At 39.5% G+C, this 14,108-nt stretch overlaps 1 protein-coding gene across 2 annotated transcripts in view; it reads right to left on the bottom strand.

Moving 5' to 3' along the window:
• Positions 1–14,108, bottom strand: part of LOC141540231 (S-adenosyl-L-methionine-dependent tRNA 4-demethylwyosine synthase TYW1-like) — a 206,252-nt gene that overhangs the window by 107,672 nt on the left and 84,472 nt on the right. For both annotated transcript variants that reach the window (XM_074263980.1, XM_074263981.1), the window contains one exon: positions 2,004–2,181. In XM_074263980.1, coding sequence (XP_074120081.1) covers positions 2,004–2,181 — 178 coding nt within the window. The remainder of the gene's footprint in view (positions 1–2,003; positions 2,182–14,108) is intronic.

Raw genomic sequence — 14,108 nt, 5'->3', positions numbered from 1 at the left:
TATTTATCAGAGAAATGCAAATTAAGACAACTCTGAGATACCACTACACATCTCTCAGAATGGCTAAGATGAAAGGAAAAGATAAGATGAATGTTGGTGGGGATGTGGAAAAACTGGGACACGGATGCATTGTTGGTGGAACTGTGAATGGATCCAACCATTCTGGAGAGCAGTTGGGAACTATACTCAAAAAGTTATCAAACTATGTAGATCCATTGATCCAGTAGTGTTTCTACTGGGCTTATATCCCAAATAGATCTTAAAGAAGAGAAAGGGACCTGTATATGCAAAAATGTTTGTGGCAACCCCCTTTGTAGTGGCTAGAAACTGGAAACTTGAGTGGCTGCCCATCAATTGGGGAATGGCTGGAAAAGTTGTGGTATATGAATGTTATGAAATATTATTATCTATATTATCATATAGTAGGATGATTTCAGAGAAGCCTCAAGAGACTGATGCTGAATGAAGTAAGCATAACCAGGAGATCATTATACATATCAACAACAAGATTATATGATGATCAATTCTGAAAGACGTGGCTCTCTTCAACAATGAGATGATTCAAACCAGTTCCGACTGTTCAGTGATGAAGAGAATCAGCTACACCCAGAGAGAGGACTATAGGAAATGAGTATGGACCACAACAGCATTTCCACTCTTTCTATTGTTATTTGTTTGCATTTTATTTTCTTTCTCATTTTGGGGGGGTTTGATTGGATTTTTCTTGTGCAGCAAGAGAATTGTATAAATATGTTTGCACATATTGGCTTTAACATATATTTCTACCATATTCAGCATATATTGGACTACTTGCTATCTAGCAGAGGAGGTTGGGGAAGGGGAGGAAAATGGGAACACAGAGTTTTGCAAAGGTGAATGTTGAAGAACTATCCATGCATATGTTTTAAAAATAAAAAGTTTTAATAAAAAATAAAATGCACTGAAAAAAAATTAAAATAAAATAAATAAATAAATGAGATATCCCATGGGTAAATATAACAATCAGCAAATGATAGGTAAATTTGGACACGAATTCTCATAGGACGGGTCTTTATTCTATAAGACCGCCTTGCACATAGTATTTCATAAATGCTTCACTCGTTCATTTAATTGTAACAAGATTCTAACTCTCCCAGAATATAAGGTATTTAGTGACATATAAGATGTTTGTTTGTTTTTTTGGTCTAGGAAATAAAGGTTAAAATATTTCCATATCCTAGACATAATAGAACCAGGAGGAGGGTATATGTCATATCCTGCCAATCCATTTTTGATATGAATCACTACTATAATTTCTAGAGGGACCTCAGTCCTTTGCCGCTCTGAAATTAAGACAAGATGGAAGAAGAAACCAAATTTGAGTAGGCAAATGGGAGACTACAGGACAAATAAGTCAAAATGATAAGGAAAAAGATTAATTGGTCCAGAAATCAGAAAAATTTTATCTATAATTATACACATACACACACACACACACACACACACACACACAATGACTAAAATATAAATGAAAAGAACATTAAAATGAAGGCAAACACTGCTGTGATTAAAATAGTCAATCTAGACACCAGTAAAAAGCTAATAAATGACGCTTCTCTCCTTGCCTTCCTTGGAGAGGGGAAGTGGGGGACATCCTATGCATTCAGAATGCTAAAAACACCATCAGACAGGGTATTACTCTATCATTTTTATCTATTTTTTTGCTTTCTTTTCCCTGTTAAAAGTAAGGCTTATTGGAGGGGAGTATAGGAAGTCAACTTGAAAACAGAAGTGATTAAAAAAAACAACAACAAATCAATACATTTTAAAGTTGTTTTTAAAAAAAGAAAGAAAAGAGATCAATGCTCATTCTCTCATACGCTGTATATCAAACAGACGTCCCAATTGCTACTCAGGCAGCTTAATCAAAGTTTGGACACTTCCAGTCACTCATCAGTCAAAGGCAGATTTGATTGCCAAGTCTGGCAGCTGCCCGAATAATCACTATCCCAAACACCCCTCACCTGATCTCCATGGGAAACTGGGCATTGGTGACCAGAAAGCTGGAGATTCGGTGCTCGTGTAGCAGTTTCAGGAAGCGATTGATTTCTGGGTACATGATGGGCTCTCCTACAAGCGACAGGGCACAATGCTTCACCTGCAGACCTTCTTCAAAGCGATTGGCTTTCACACCGGGAACTCCTGGGAAAAGGAGACAAGGAAACTAACTGACCCAAGAGGGTAGACGGATGCTAAAGACTTTTTGTCACCTCCTAACTGGATTGGACAAGGGAGAGGGATTGATCCTGGATACTGCAAGGAAGAGCTGGCTAAAAGCAATCACAGGAGAAAGAGAAAAAGGTTTTTTCATTACAAAAATATCAACAGCTGCTCCTTAGTTTAATGACTATTGATTGAGTAAATTAAGCAGTACGGGCAGTCCCCAGTTTTCTAACAGACTAGCTTCCAGAATTCTGTTTGTATCCAAAGGAGAAGTTCTCCCAGTAGCATACAATTCAATAAACATTTATTATGAACGAGATTGGGGTATAGTAGGGGACAGAGAGATGGCCCCAAAGCTTCGTGATGTTGAGCAAATTACTCATCTTCTCAGTGCCCCGAGCAAATTGCAGAAAAGCTGTCAACGGCACTAATAGAGGGCATTCCCTCACCTGGGAATTTCCTATAACAATGAAGCCACAGGACCAGCCTCTAACCCCATGTGCTAAGAACTGGGCACTTAAAATTGAAAATAGACAGTCTTTGACCTTGCAGAGTTTATAATCTAAGGGAGGAAGGGTAGAGAAGGAACCAAGTGCCACCAAAGGAAACAGCAGATAATTTTAAATACCCAGAGCATTTGCTGTTTTTTGTTTGTTTGTTTGTTTTGTTTTTTAACTCCTCTCTCCCCCTCCACAGAAGAAGTCACCTCTCAGTTAACAAGCCTCCAAGAATTCTGAAACAAATTGATCCCTTCCCTATTGGGTACAAAATTCCAGAGTCTGACTCCTTACTGGCCCTAAATATGGGTTTATTTCATAGACAATGGGACACCACTAACCAAAAGGGGAAATGGCTCAGAACTGTGCCCCGACAAATTTCTCTGCCAGAATAATGGGAAGGATTGGAAGGGGAAGCTGAGGCTGCTTGCTGCCCAGCCTCCTCAAAGTACCTCCATCTTTCACACTGAGCTATAGAGATCAGGAATGAGGAGGAGGCAAGTCTTAAACAATTCCTCCAGAGATCTACCCTAGATGCACTTTGTTTCTGAAGAAATGATATCTGGATAACCTTTGGAGCACGGGGATGGCTCCTGGAAGAACCGAGACATGCTCTTTAAAAAAAATTCACCGATGGAATCAGCCTCCCCTGGCACAAGCAGCCAGCCCCAGGCTCTCACTCCACATCCAGGGCCATTCAACCATCAGCTGCAGAAAGGCGGAAAGGTGTCGGGAAGGTGGCTATGGCGACGATAAAGCTTGCTCTACGCCAGCCATTGCCTTCAGTGCTAGGGAGAAAGAGACATGAGCACGATGCAAACTCGAGGAGCTTATTTTGATAGAGGCAAACAAGAGCTAAAGGGCAACTCAAAAGACAGAGAGCTCCCCCTGAGGAAGCCTCATGCAAGCCTTTACAGGGGTCCAGTCTGGGCAAAATGTCACCTATCAAAGCCCAAGGGTCCAGCAACAGAGTCCCTGTGGTTCCATCAGAAAAGGAAGAGGAGGATGGCTGGATTCTGGTCTGGAGTCAGGAAGACCTGGATTCAAATGCTGCCTTTATGATTTGTTAACTATGTGACTCTGGACAAGTCGCTGACCTCTGTGTGCCTCATGTAGTCTCTTTTCTATTAAAAGTCGTATGCTGAAGATCTGCATCGGTCGAAGGAGTCACAGAACTGCAGGATTTAAAAGTCAGAAGGGACCTCAGAGTCATGTCACCCTAGCCAAAAACAAAAGCAACGCCCCACTATTCCATGGTGAATAAATGGTCATGCAGTCTTTGCTGGAAGACCCCAAGGATGGGCAGCCCTCCACCTTTGAGGGCAGGCCACTAAACTTCTAGACAACCCTACTTGTCCATAAATGGAGGCTAACAGAAACCTAAATTAGCCTTCTGCAAGTTCTACCTGTTACTCATTTCCTGAAAAATTGCGGCTCCCCCAGTTTATACTCATGGAGTTCCCAGAAGAAGGAGCAGTTAGCTTTGCTCTGCTGGGCCCAGAAAACTGCAAAAAGGCAATTTTGGCTCAAACTTCCCAGCAGTCGGGCCTGTTAAAAAATGAACACAATGCCTCAGGAAAAGTGTTCCATCCATGTTTGAGCAAAGGCTGGGTTGGCCATTTGTCAGCGGCCCTGGAGGGAATTTCTGCCTGTGCACAGGTGAGACTTGATGACCAAAAGATTCTTTTCAACCCTGAAACTATGACTTTTTGTTAAACCTACCAGAGGCTCCATTTGAGGTGCTGGAAGCCTTCCCTTGGGCTTTCAGTGTTTTCTGTCTACCTCGGGCAGCCCTTAGATTGTTCATATACTGCTGTCAATCAATCAACAAGCATTATTAAACACCTATGTGCTATGGATTCTAATACAGAGAATCCCTTTGTGCAACATGCTTACAGTCTACTAGGGGAGACAATGAACAATATATAAGTAAAAAAGATAAATATAAAAAGAATTCATACACAATAGCTAAATAAATACCAGCTGGTGGGGGAAGAGGGTACAAATAAGTGGAAGGAATTAGGAAACATTTCAAGTAGGAAGTGAAAGGAGGCAGGAGATTCTACAGGGTGAAGGAAGGTAAGGGCCTGAGGCTAGGAGACAGAAAAAACTCTTTGCTGAATTGCAGTGTGGGAAGGGGAATAACATTTGATGAGCCTGCAAGGACAGGCTAGGACCTGGTGGTAAAGGGACTTTAAAGTTAAATGGGCCGGTTTCCATTTTAACCAAGAAAAGATCACTGCAATTTACTTGTAGAGTTGAGATGTGGTCAGAGCATGGATAAGAAAAGTCATCTTGTACCCCTCGTTCTCATTCTATCAGAAGGGCTCCCTGTAGGGGGGTCTTCCCTGTGGTCATTAAACAAGTCACTGGGGGAAAGGGGAGACGTGGTTCAGTCTGCTACTCCATCTTGTCCATAGTCCTAAATGTTTCCTACAATGTAAACTGTCTTAGATGATGGCGTTCCCAGAGTTGCAGGCACATGGCGTCACCGGGAAGCCAAGCTCCCGCCTCTCTGCAGAGCACGGACAAGACACGTGCATCCGAGCCCGGGCTCACTCGGCACTAACCACCCAACACGGTGGTGATCTGGGCAATTTGCCTTTTCTTTGCTTTGTGTTTTTCCAGCATGGATTGTTTGACTGATCGATCTTGAGTAACTCTGAACGTCACTAAAGAGACTTTTTCATAATCCAGGGCTTGGTACAATTAGTACAACATCATTTGCAATTAGAAGTGTTTGGAGAACTTCACTGGAGGCCCAGTGGACTTTTAGCTGGACTCTGTACAGAATATCCTGGCAAAGGCCTTAGGCAAGCAAAGATTTCTCTTTGTTTTATGCTGCAGCGGATGCTCACACTCGTGAAAACATTCAGATCTGTAGAGGATGCAAACACCTCTTGGTTCCATCCCATCTCTGTTCTTTTTCATCCTTTTTGAACCTTCGTGTCTTTGTGATACCTTTAAAAATCCATCACTGAAGTGTCTTTAAAACCGTCACGGCCGGTACAAATTTCTCCTGGTGAAATCCGCTGCTCTTCTCTTCCCAATTTCATCAAATCCCAAAGCCCTTTCCCAATAGAGGGCAACCAAGGAGAAAGATGATAGGGCCGAAATGTGCCGGTTCCAGTACACTGACATAGAAACACCGGCACATTCTGTCCGATTCAGCACACTTTCTAAAGCTCCTACTATGTGCGAGGTTCTGTGCTAAGTGCCGAGAATAAAAGGCTCCTGAAAGTCCCAAAGGATGAATATCCTCTTTCCATTGGCATCTCTATACACTTTAGGCCCCGCTTGGCTGAGGGGGTTTCTTGCCATGCATTCCCCAGCCCTATTTCCCTTTTATGTTTCTAGCTGTTTTGTGAGATGACACTGCTCAACCTCATCCGTCCTCCCCTCAATAATGTTTCTCAAGGCTATTATTATATTAGGCTATCCTTGGATAATGTATCTCTCCACGTGACTTAAAGATCAAGGGTTTGCTGGCTGAAGCAGTCTCTGGTCTCATCAACATGGTGTCCAGCATACAATAAGCTTAATAATTGTTTATCGAATTGAAACTTCCATTTAAAAAAAAGAGATAGAATCAAAGTTTTTTCTCTCTCTCCAGTTCCCATTTTTTTTAAGTCTACCTTTAATCTACCCAATGACATCTCCATTCTTTTTGCTAATTGAATATTCGTTTTTGATCCTAGCCAAGGCAACGACTGGACTGAACGCAGACAGCCGATTCCGATGGGACTGCTTCCCAGTCTTCTCCTGTCCATTAGTCAATTTCATTTTTGGTGATGTCACTCACTGCCTTCTGATTGTCCTCCGGAATACATTATCCCTCATGCTCATCCACGAGAGGTCCGGCTCAATGAGAACAGCCAGAGCCATGCTCTGCCGGCATTGTTTTTAAGAACAAGGCGTCTCAGGCTAGGACTTGTATGGAGTGTGTCTGAACTAAGTTTTTAAAATCAAGATTGAAACTTGGTCCTTAACTAACCTCGTGTTGCCTAGGCAACTCAAAATTAGATATAAAATTTCCTAGTATTCAAAGGCCATAATAGAGTATCATTATCTTCAATCCCCAGATGAGCAGAGGGTAGATTCAATCTGAACTCTAAAATTAGGTTTATCTTTAGGGAGTTGATTATAGCTGGTACAAGGTCTCTAAGGTTTCATTAAGTGGATAGGAACGGAGATGCAGTTACTGATCAGTAAGGTTGACTTTTAAACTATTTAGAAACAACCTTGATCAACTATACAAGTCCCCAAATAGCGATCTTGAAATCCACCCTATTTGCTCATTTTCAATGAAAAGTAAATTCTTCCAATGCTGTGCTTCCCCTCGCAAGTGAAAGGGTTTGTAATGGAAAGTTCCCCTAATAGCCTTAAAAACAGCAAGGCCTTGAAGGCCACTTGATTCTCCATTTGAGAAAATGTGGTTTTCTGTTCCTTACTTGTCATTGAAAAGAAAAGAATAGCCAAGTATACAAATCTAACTACCATTCAAGAGAAAAAAGGATTTTTAAAAATTCAATCAGTGAAATAAATGATCTTTTAGGTATCCCCTTTAAGCATTCAGACAACAAAACCCTTATCTACCAATTATCCTGAGGGAGAAATGGTCATCATTAACTACTGACCACAGCCGACCTGGTATAACGGTAGAGATCTCATAGCCAGAGTATATTACACTGATCTTAGCAAAACCAGACCCAAGTGGCATTCTTCACTGTCCCAGAGGAAAGCAACGAGAGGACGTCATTCCCTTACTCCCTTGAAATTAGAGGTATAGGAACGGAAGGCAGCCCAGGAGTCATTACGCATATTTTTCAGACAACAAATTTATAGCTCTGTTTCCTAGTAGAGTGTCTTTTTCCAAGTCATTTATAAGAAATTCTTTCAAAAAGTCCCCAGGCTTTTCCCTAAAGCTGTATATTTTTGACAAACTATATTTTTCTAGAACATACAGTCTTGCTACCCTAAAAATTTATTATTTTCTCCTTAATTAAACAATGTGTTTTATACCTGTTACCTAATATTTCTTCTCTAATCCCAGATGCCTTCTTATAGCACCATGTTCACCAAATACCTACTGTTTCATTAAAGATATGAGAATATTTTTACAAGCTTCTAAACTTTTTCCTTCTCTAGATAAAGTCTCCATTTTACTTTTAAAAACTGCTCAGCCAGTATTATCATTTATACCAATCATGCATATTATTCCTATTTTAAAAATTCATACTAAGGTATAAATATGCCTTTCCCTTCAGTGAATAATAGCAATATAAATTTAATTCACAGTTCTTGCTGATATATACAGAAGTGAGAGGAATTTTCCCTATTTGCTTCCAGAAAAAAAAAAAAAAAAGGAAGAAGTATCTGAAAATATGTATTTTTCTTTATTATTTTCTTTATTTATGCAAATATTTTACTTTTTCAGTGTTCTCTCTATTCCTTTCTCATCTGATATACAACTTCTTATCAAATATTCCTCAGAACAATTTTAAAACTCTACTTGTCGAAATTATCTGTTTGAGATCCTTCATTTCTGGTTCAAGCTGAAGCTCTAGATAAAAAAAAACAAAAAACCATTGGAGTTTGGCAGGAAAGAATAATGCAGGAGCTTGTAGACATAGCTATCATAATCCATTAAGCAAAGGTGCAAGCTTTGCTTTGCTCTTTCCTTCCCCCACTCAAAGCTCCAACCTGAGACGGGTTTAGATTACCTTGTGTCAATGGCCATATCACTGAGGGGCTAAAGGGACACACAACATGCTGGAAGCAAAAATAAAAGAATTTACCCTAAAGATAAAGGATAATTCAATTTTTTAAAGGAGTATAAATGACTTCAGCAATGGGAAATCTTCAACCATTTCCTTCAGTGAGTCATTCATTTAATAATCACGTAACACATATGGCATAAATAGCAACACAAGTTAAAGTACAGAAGCAATCTTTAAATTAAAAAAAAAACTAACTTGCTAATGCAAGAGCCCCTGGCACCTTCCATGGAGAAATGCTGACTAGCAAAGACACTCTGAGCCCCATGCAGACAGCAGGGGCTAGTTAATTTTTCATGTGCACAAAAAAAGAAGCTGGTAAAGGTCATGAGAATGAGGCTTTTTAAGGAATTAGTGTATTGACATAAATGAGACTAAGGTGTTTTGGGCAGTCTAAGCCAGTACAGTAGTGCAAGGGTCTGCCATCTTCCTTGACCTCTGGCCTGATCCAGCACCCGCTCCAGTGGGCATCAGCTAGGGATGGCATCTCATCCTAAAGATGGCAACTCACCCAGACCTGGCCACTTAGCAGAAATTGGAGAGCAGAAAGAGCCAATATCCGCACTCTTAAAGGAAGGCGGCCACCAGAAAGTGAGCCACGACAAGAAGAGAACAGCCCAGGAAGCTAATGTACAGGGCAAGACCAGCAGGATTTAGAACAGGGCTTGGTGTGCAGACTTGAGCAGGAGGTGAACCATAAGTTAGGCGTGACTATGGGAAATGTTTTTGTAAGTTGATAAAGGTACTGAAGAAATACTAAAGGAATACTGGCTATAAGAGAAGAAAAAAAGAGACTAAAGGAATTAGAGTAGGTAAGGAGGAAATCAAAGTATCACTCTCTGCAGATGATATGCTGGTATACCTAGAGAACCCTAGAGAATCAACTAAAAATCTACTAGAAACAATTCACAACTTTAGTAAAGTTGCAGGATACAAAATAAATCCATATGATCAGCATTTTTATACATCACCAACAAAGACCAACAGCAAGAGATACAAAGAGAAATTCCATTCAAAATAACTGTCGTTAGTATAAAATATTTAGGAATCTATCTTCCAAGAGAAAGTCAGGAACTATAAGAACACAACTACAAAACACTTTCCACAAAAATAAAATCAGATCTAATCAGTTGGGAAAATATCAAGTGCTCATGGGTAGGCCAAGTGAATATAATAGAAATGCTAAAAGGCTAACTGAAAATTGGTAGCACTTAAAGGGTAAAAATAATTACAAGAAATTTCCAACTTGCAGGATTTTTCTTGTTTTAATGTCTGTTTTTTACAACACAGAATGAACTTTTCCAAAGATACATTAATTAAAGCTAAAAGGTAATTAGGTTCTCTTTCCAGGCCAGCTCCCCCAAACCATAAAGTATATGTCTAATTACAACTAACCAATATTATTGACATCAACAAGCTATGTTTCTGATGGAAAATGCACTTGCATTTCCAAGTCAAGGACAGCTGTACCCAAATTTACCTTTGACAAGAATGGATCTCCCAGTATTAATATTGAGGGACAGGAGGTTCCACCCAAAGGTCAGGGGGAGGAGGGCCTATAGCCCCAGACACCAGTAAAACTAGCCGACTCATTGGTCCAGGCAAGCATAAGAGAGAGTGGGTCTCTAAGGAAATGAAAGGCTTCTGTGGGAGAGGGTCAAAGAGAGCCATGCACCCAGAGATCAGGCAAGTCCAACAAGATAAGATAATTGTTCATCACAGCCCTTAAGAAGAATGCAAACTCCTCAAGGGCAGGGCTTTATGCATCCCTAGTCCTTCCACATAGTATTCTTTTATACAACAGGTTTGATCAGCATTTCTCCAGTTAGATCAAGGAAGGGCAAGATGTTACTTACCACTAGAGCAACTCCATTAGTGAAGCCATGGAATTGCATTCCCTTATGAATCCCTAAAAATCAATGATAGGCAATCACCGGTCTCCAATAATGCCTGAGTTAGAGTGATTTCTAGACACAAGAAAATGATCCAAATGGCCAATATCCAAAAGGCCAATCAGGATTCTAAGTGGCCTCCAAGGACACTAGGGCACCTTCGCAGGAATGAAATGGGAATGCATGAGCTTTCCGCCACCTTTCTAGAAAAGCTTTAACTCCTCACAAATAATTTATTTCACTTTACATTTTTCGGGTTTTTCCTTTCATTCTGTGGCACTCTCATCGCAAGATTTGCTATGATTAGCATAGCAATAAGGCCAACTTTCCAAAAATGCTGATCCGTTTTAGGTCAGAGTAAATTAAAAAGTATTAAACAAATAGCCATCTCAGTCCTCAAAAGTGAGAATTAAATTCTGAAGATGTAAATGGCCTGTCCTGCTCCAGTTCCATATTTTTCCCTCCCTGATTCGACCAGAAACCCAGTCTCTGGAGGCCTGGCAGGTAGATGAATATGAGCTCATTCCAGAGAGATGCTCTATTCTAGCCAAGGGCAATGGTGTCCAGAAGGCCTTTTCAAGACACCATGTCTTTTCTTTGAGTCCATGGGGGAATAATAGAAACTTCTCTGTCTCCTACGTGGAAATTACTCAGAAAAAGGACTCATTTGCCATTTAGATTTCTGGCCTACAAGCAGCAGGCGCAGATGAATTTTTAGAAGTCATCCCTTCTGCAGACTCCCGCTAACCTAAGCGTTCTCAGATCCATGATTCCCTCTACAAATACTGAAGCTCACCCCTTAGTCTCACAAAAGGCAACATATACTTAAAAAGTCATTTACTGAAATCCATGGATTCATTCATGCATTTGTTTGACCTGACCTAAGAGTTCTTCTGTGGAGCTGTAGCTGCTTAAAAACAGTAACATAAAAAGCAAGACACTTGGCTCCTAATAAATCTAAGCCTGGACTTCCAGGGATGGAGCCAAGATGGCGGAGACAACAACGGTTCTCTCTGACCTTCTCTATAACCCTCAGACTAATTAGCAAATCCAGCATCTGAATTAGCTCTGGAGTATCAGAACCCACAAATATTGGGGGTGCAACAAATTACCAGCAGAAGATAATTTCAAAGATCACCAGAAAAGGTCTGTTTCAATTGGAAATGTGAGGGAGGCTGAGAAGCACAAGCAACTGACCACAAATGCCAATGCAGACAGCACAGAGTCCAGGGCAGTGCAGACTCCACAGGTGGTACAGAGTCAATGTAGCAGAGAATCTACGGGGGGGGGAATCTACAGGAATCTAAAGCAATGTTGGCTACTCTGCCCTGGTTACAAGCCAGCAGAACAACAGAGAAGTTAGGAAACATCCTACACAAACACAAAAGATCATTAGTGAACCCCAAAATGCCAGAATCTCAGGGGACCTGGCCACACGCACCCAGCACCAAGAGTAAACCAGCACTGACCCAGCATAGCTGTGGCTGCTTGGAAAACATCCTCTGCCCTAAAGACAGAAACTAACTTTGAAAAAGTAAAGAGGACTCTGACATTGGACAACTTCTATAGAGAAAGAGAAGAACAGCTTTCAAACCCTGAGGAGACTAGAGGCAGATTGTCTCCAGATGAAGCTCCAAAGGGTGATATAACATGGTCCCCATCAGACAAGGCTCTTCTAGAAGAAATTAAAAAGGATCTTTAAAGAGAGCTAGAAGAAAAATGGGGAAAGGAAATGAAAACTTTGCAAGAGATTTGGAAAAGGCATATAACTCATTAAAAGAAAGATTTGATAAAATGGAAAAAGAAAACAAATTCCAGAAAAACAAAATTTGTAAAATAGAAAAAGAAAATGACTCTTTAAAAAACAGAATTTCTGAAATTGAAAAAAAATCCATAGAACAACACAACTCATTTAAAAATTTAATTGGACAAGTACAAAAAGAAATAAAAATAAGTTTAAAGTTTTCTTCATTTAGAAGAAACTAATTCACTAAAATTCAGAACTGAACAAATGGAAATGAATGACTCAAAGACACAACAAGAATCAATCAAGCAAAACCCAAAAAATGAAAAAATAGAAAAAATGTAAAATACCTAATTGGGAAAACAACCAACCTGGAAAAATAGTTCTAGGAAAGATAATCTAAGGATTATTGTACTCCCTGAAATCCATGATGAAAAAAAAAAGCCTAGATACTATTTTTCAGGAAATCATCAAAGAGAACTGCCCAGATGTCATAGAACAGAAGGTAAAATGATCATTGAAAGAATTCACTGAATACCTCCTGAAGGAGACCCCAAAATTAAAACCCCAAGGAATATTGTGGCTAAATTTCAGAACTATCAGACCAAGGAAAAAATATTACCAGCAGCCAGAAAGAAACAATTCAAATACTGAGGAGCCACAATAAGGATTACTCAAGACCTAGCAGCTTCCACTTTAAAGGATCAAAGGGCCAGGAATCTGATATTCCAAAAGGAGGAAGAATCTTGGAATGTAGCCAAGAATAAATTACCCTCCAAAACTGAGCATTCTCTTTCAGGGAAAAAGATGGACATTCAATGAAACTGGTGAATTCCATTTATTCCTGATAAAAAGACCAGAGCTAAACAAAAAATTTGACCTCCAAATATAGAACCCAATTGAAGCATAAAAAGGTAAAAAGAAAAAAAAAAATCTCTTGAGAACCATTTCTGTTATGGGAAAATACACATATAATTTGATTTTACTGTTATAATATAAAAAAGAAACTAGAAAGGGGATTATAACAGAAAAAAAGAGGAAGGTGGGGAGAATTTGGAACACAAGGTTTTGCAAGGGTCAGTGTTGAAAAATTATCCTTGCAACTATGCCCAAAAAGTTATCAAACTGTGCATACCCTTTGATCTAGCAGTGCTACTACTGGGCTTATATCCCAAGGAAATACTAAAGAGGGGAAAGGGACATATATGTGCCAAAATGTTTGTGGCAGCTCTTTTCGTAGTGGCTAGAAACTGGAAGTTGAATGGATGTCCATCAATTGGAGAATAGTTGGGTAAATTATGGTATATGAAGGTTATGGAATATTATTGCTCTGTAAGAAATGACCAGCAGGATGATTTCAGAAAGGTTTGGAGAGACTTGCATAAACTGATGCTGAGTGAAATGAGCAGAACCAAGGGGTCGCTGTGCACCTCAACAACAATACTGTATGAGGATGTATTCTGATGGAAGTGGATATCTTCAACATAAAGAAGAGCCAACTCACTTCCAGCTGATCAATGATGGACAGAAACAGCTACACCCAGAGAAGGAACACTGGGAAGTGAATATAAAATATTAGCACTACTGTCTATCTACCCAGGTTACTTATTCCTTCGGAATCCCATACTTAACGTGCAACAAGAAAATTGGATTTACACACATATATTGTATCTAGGTTATACTATAACTCATGTAAAATGTATGGGATTGCCTGTCATCTAGGGGAGGGAGTAGAGGGAGGGAGGGGAAAATCTGGAAAAATGAATACAAGAGATAATGTTATAAAAAAATTACTCATGCATATATACTGTCAAAAAATGTATAATTATAAAATTAATAAAATAAAAAAAAGAAATTTAAAAAATATTTTTAATTTATGGAATAAAACAAGAATTTCCATAATATGGTATAATAAAAATGATTGCACATGAATTTACAAATGTAAAAAAAAAAAAAAAAAAAGAAAGAAAAATTATCCTTGCATATGTTTTGAAAA

This window comes from Sminthopsis crassicaudata, chromosome 4 (assembly GCF_048593235.1).
Source record: "Sminthopsis crassicaudata isolate SCR6 chromosome 4, ASM4859323v1, whole genome shotgun sequence".
NCBI classification, from domain to species: Eukaryota; Metazoa; Chordata; class Mammalia; order Dasyuromorphia; family Dasyuridae; genus Sminthopsis; species Sminthopsis crassicaudata.
The sequence above is the reverse complement of the archived record's forward strand: the minus strand, read 5'-3'. Positions and strand labels throughout refer to the sequence as shown.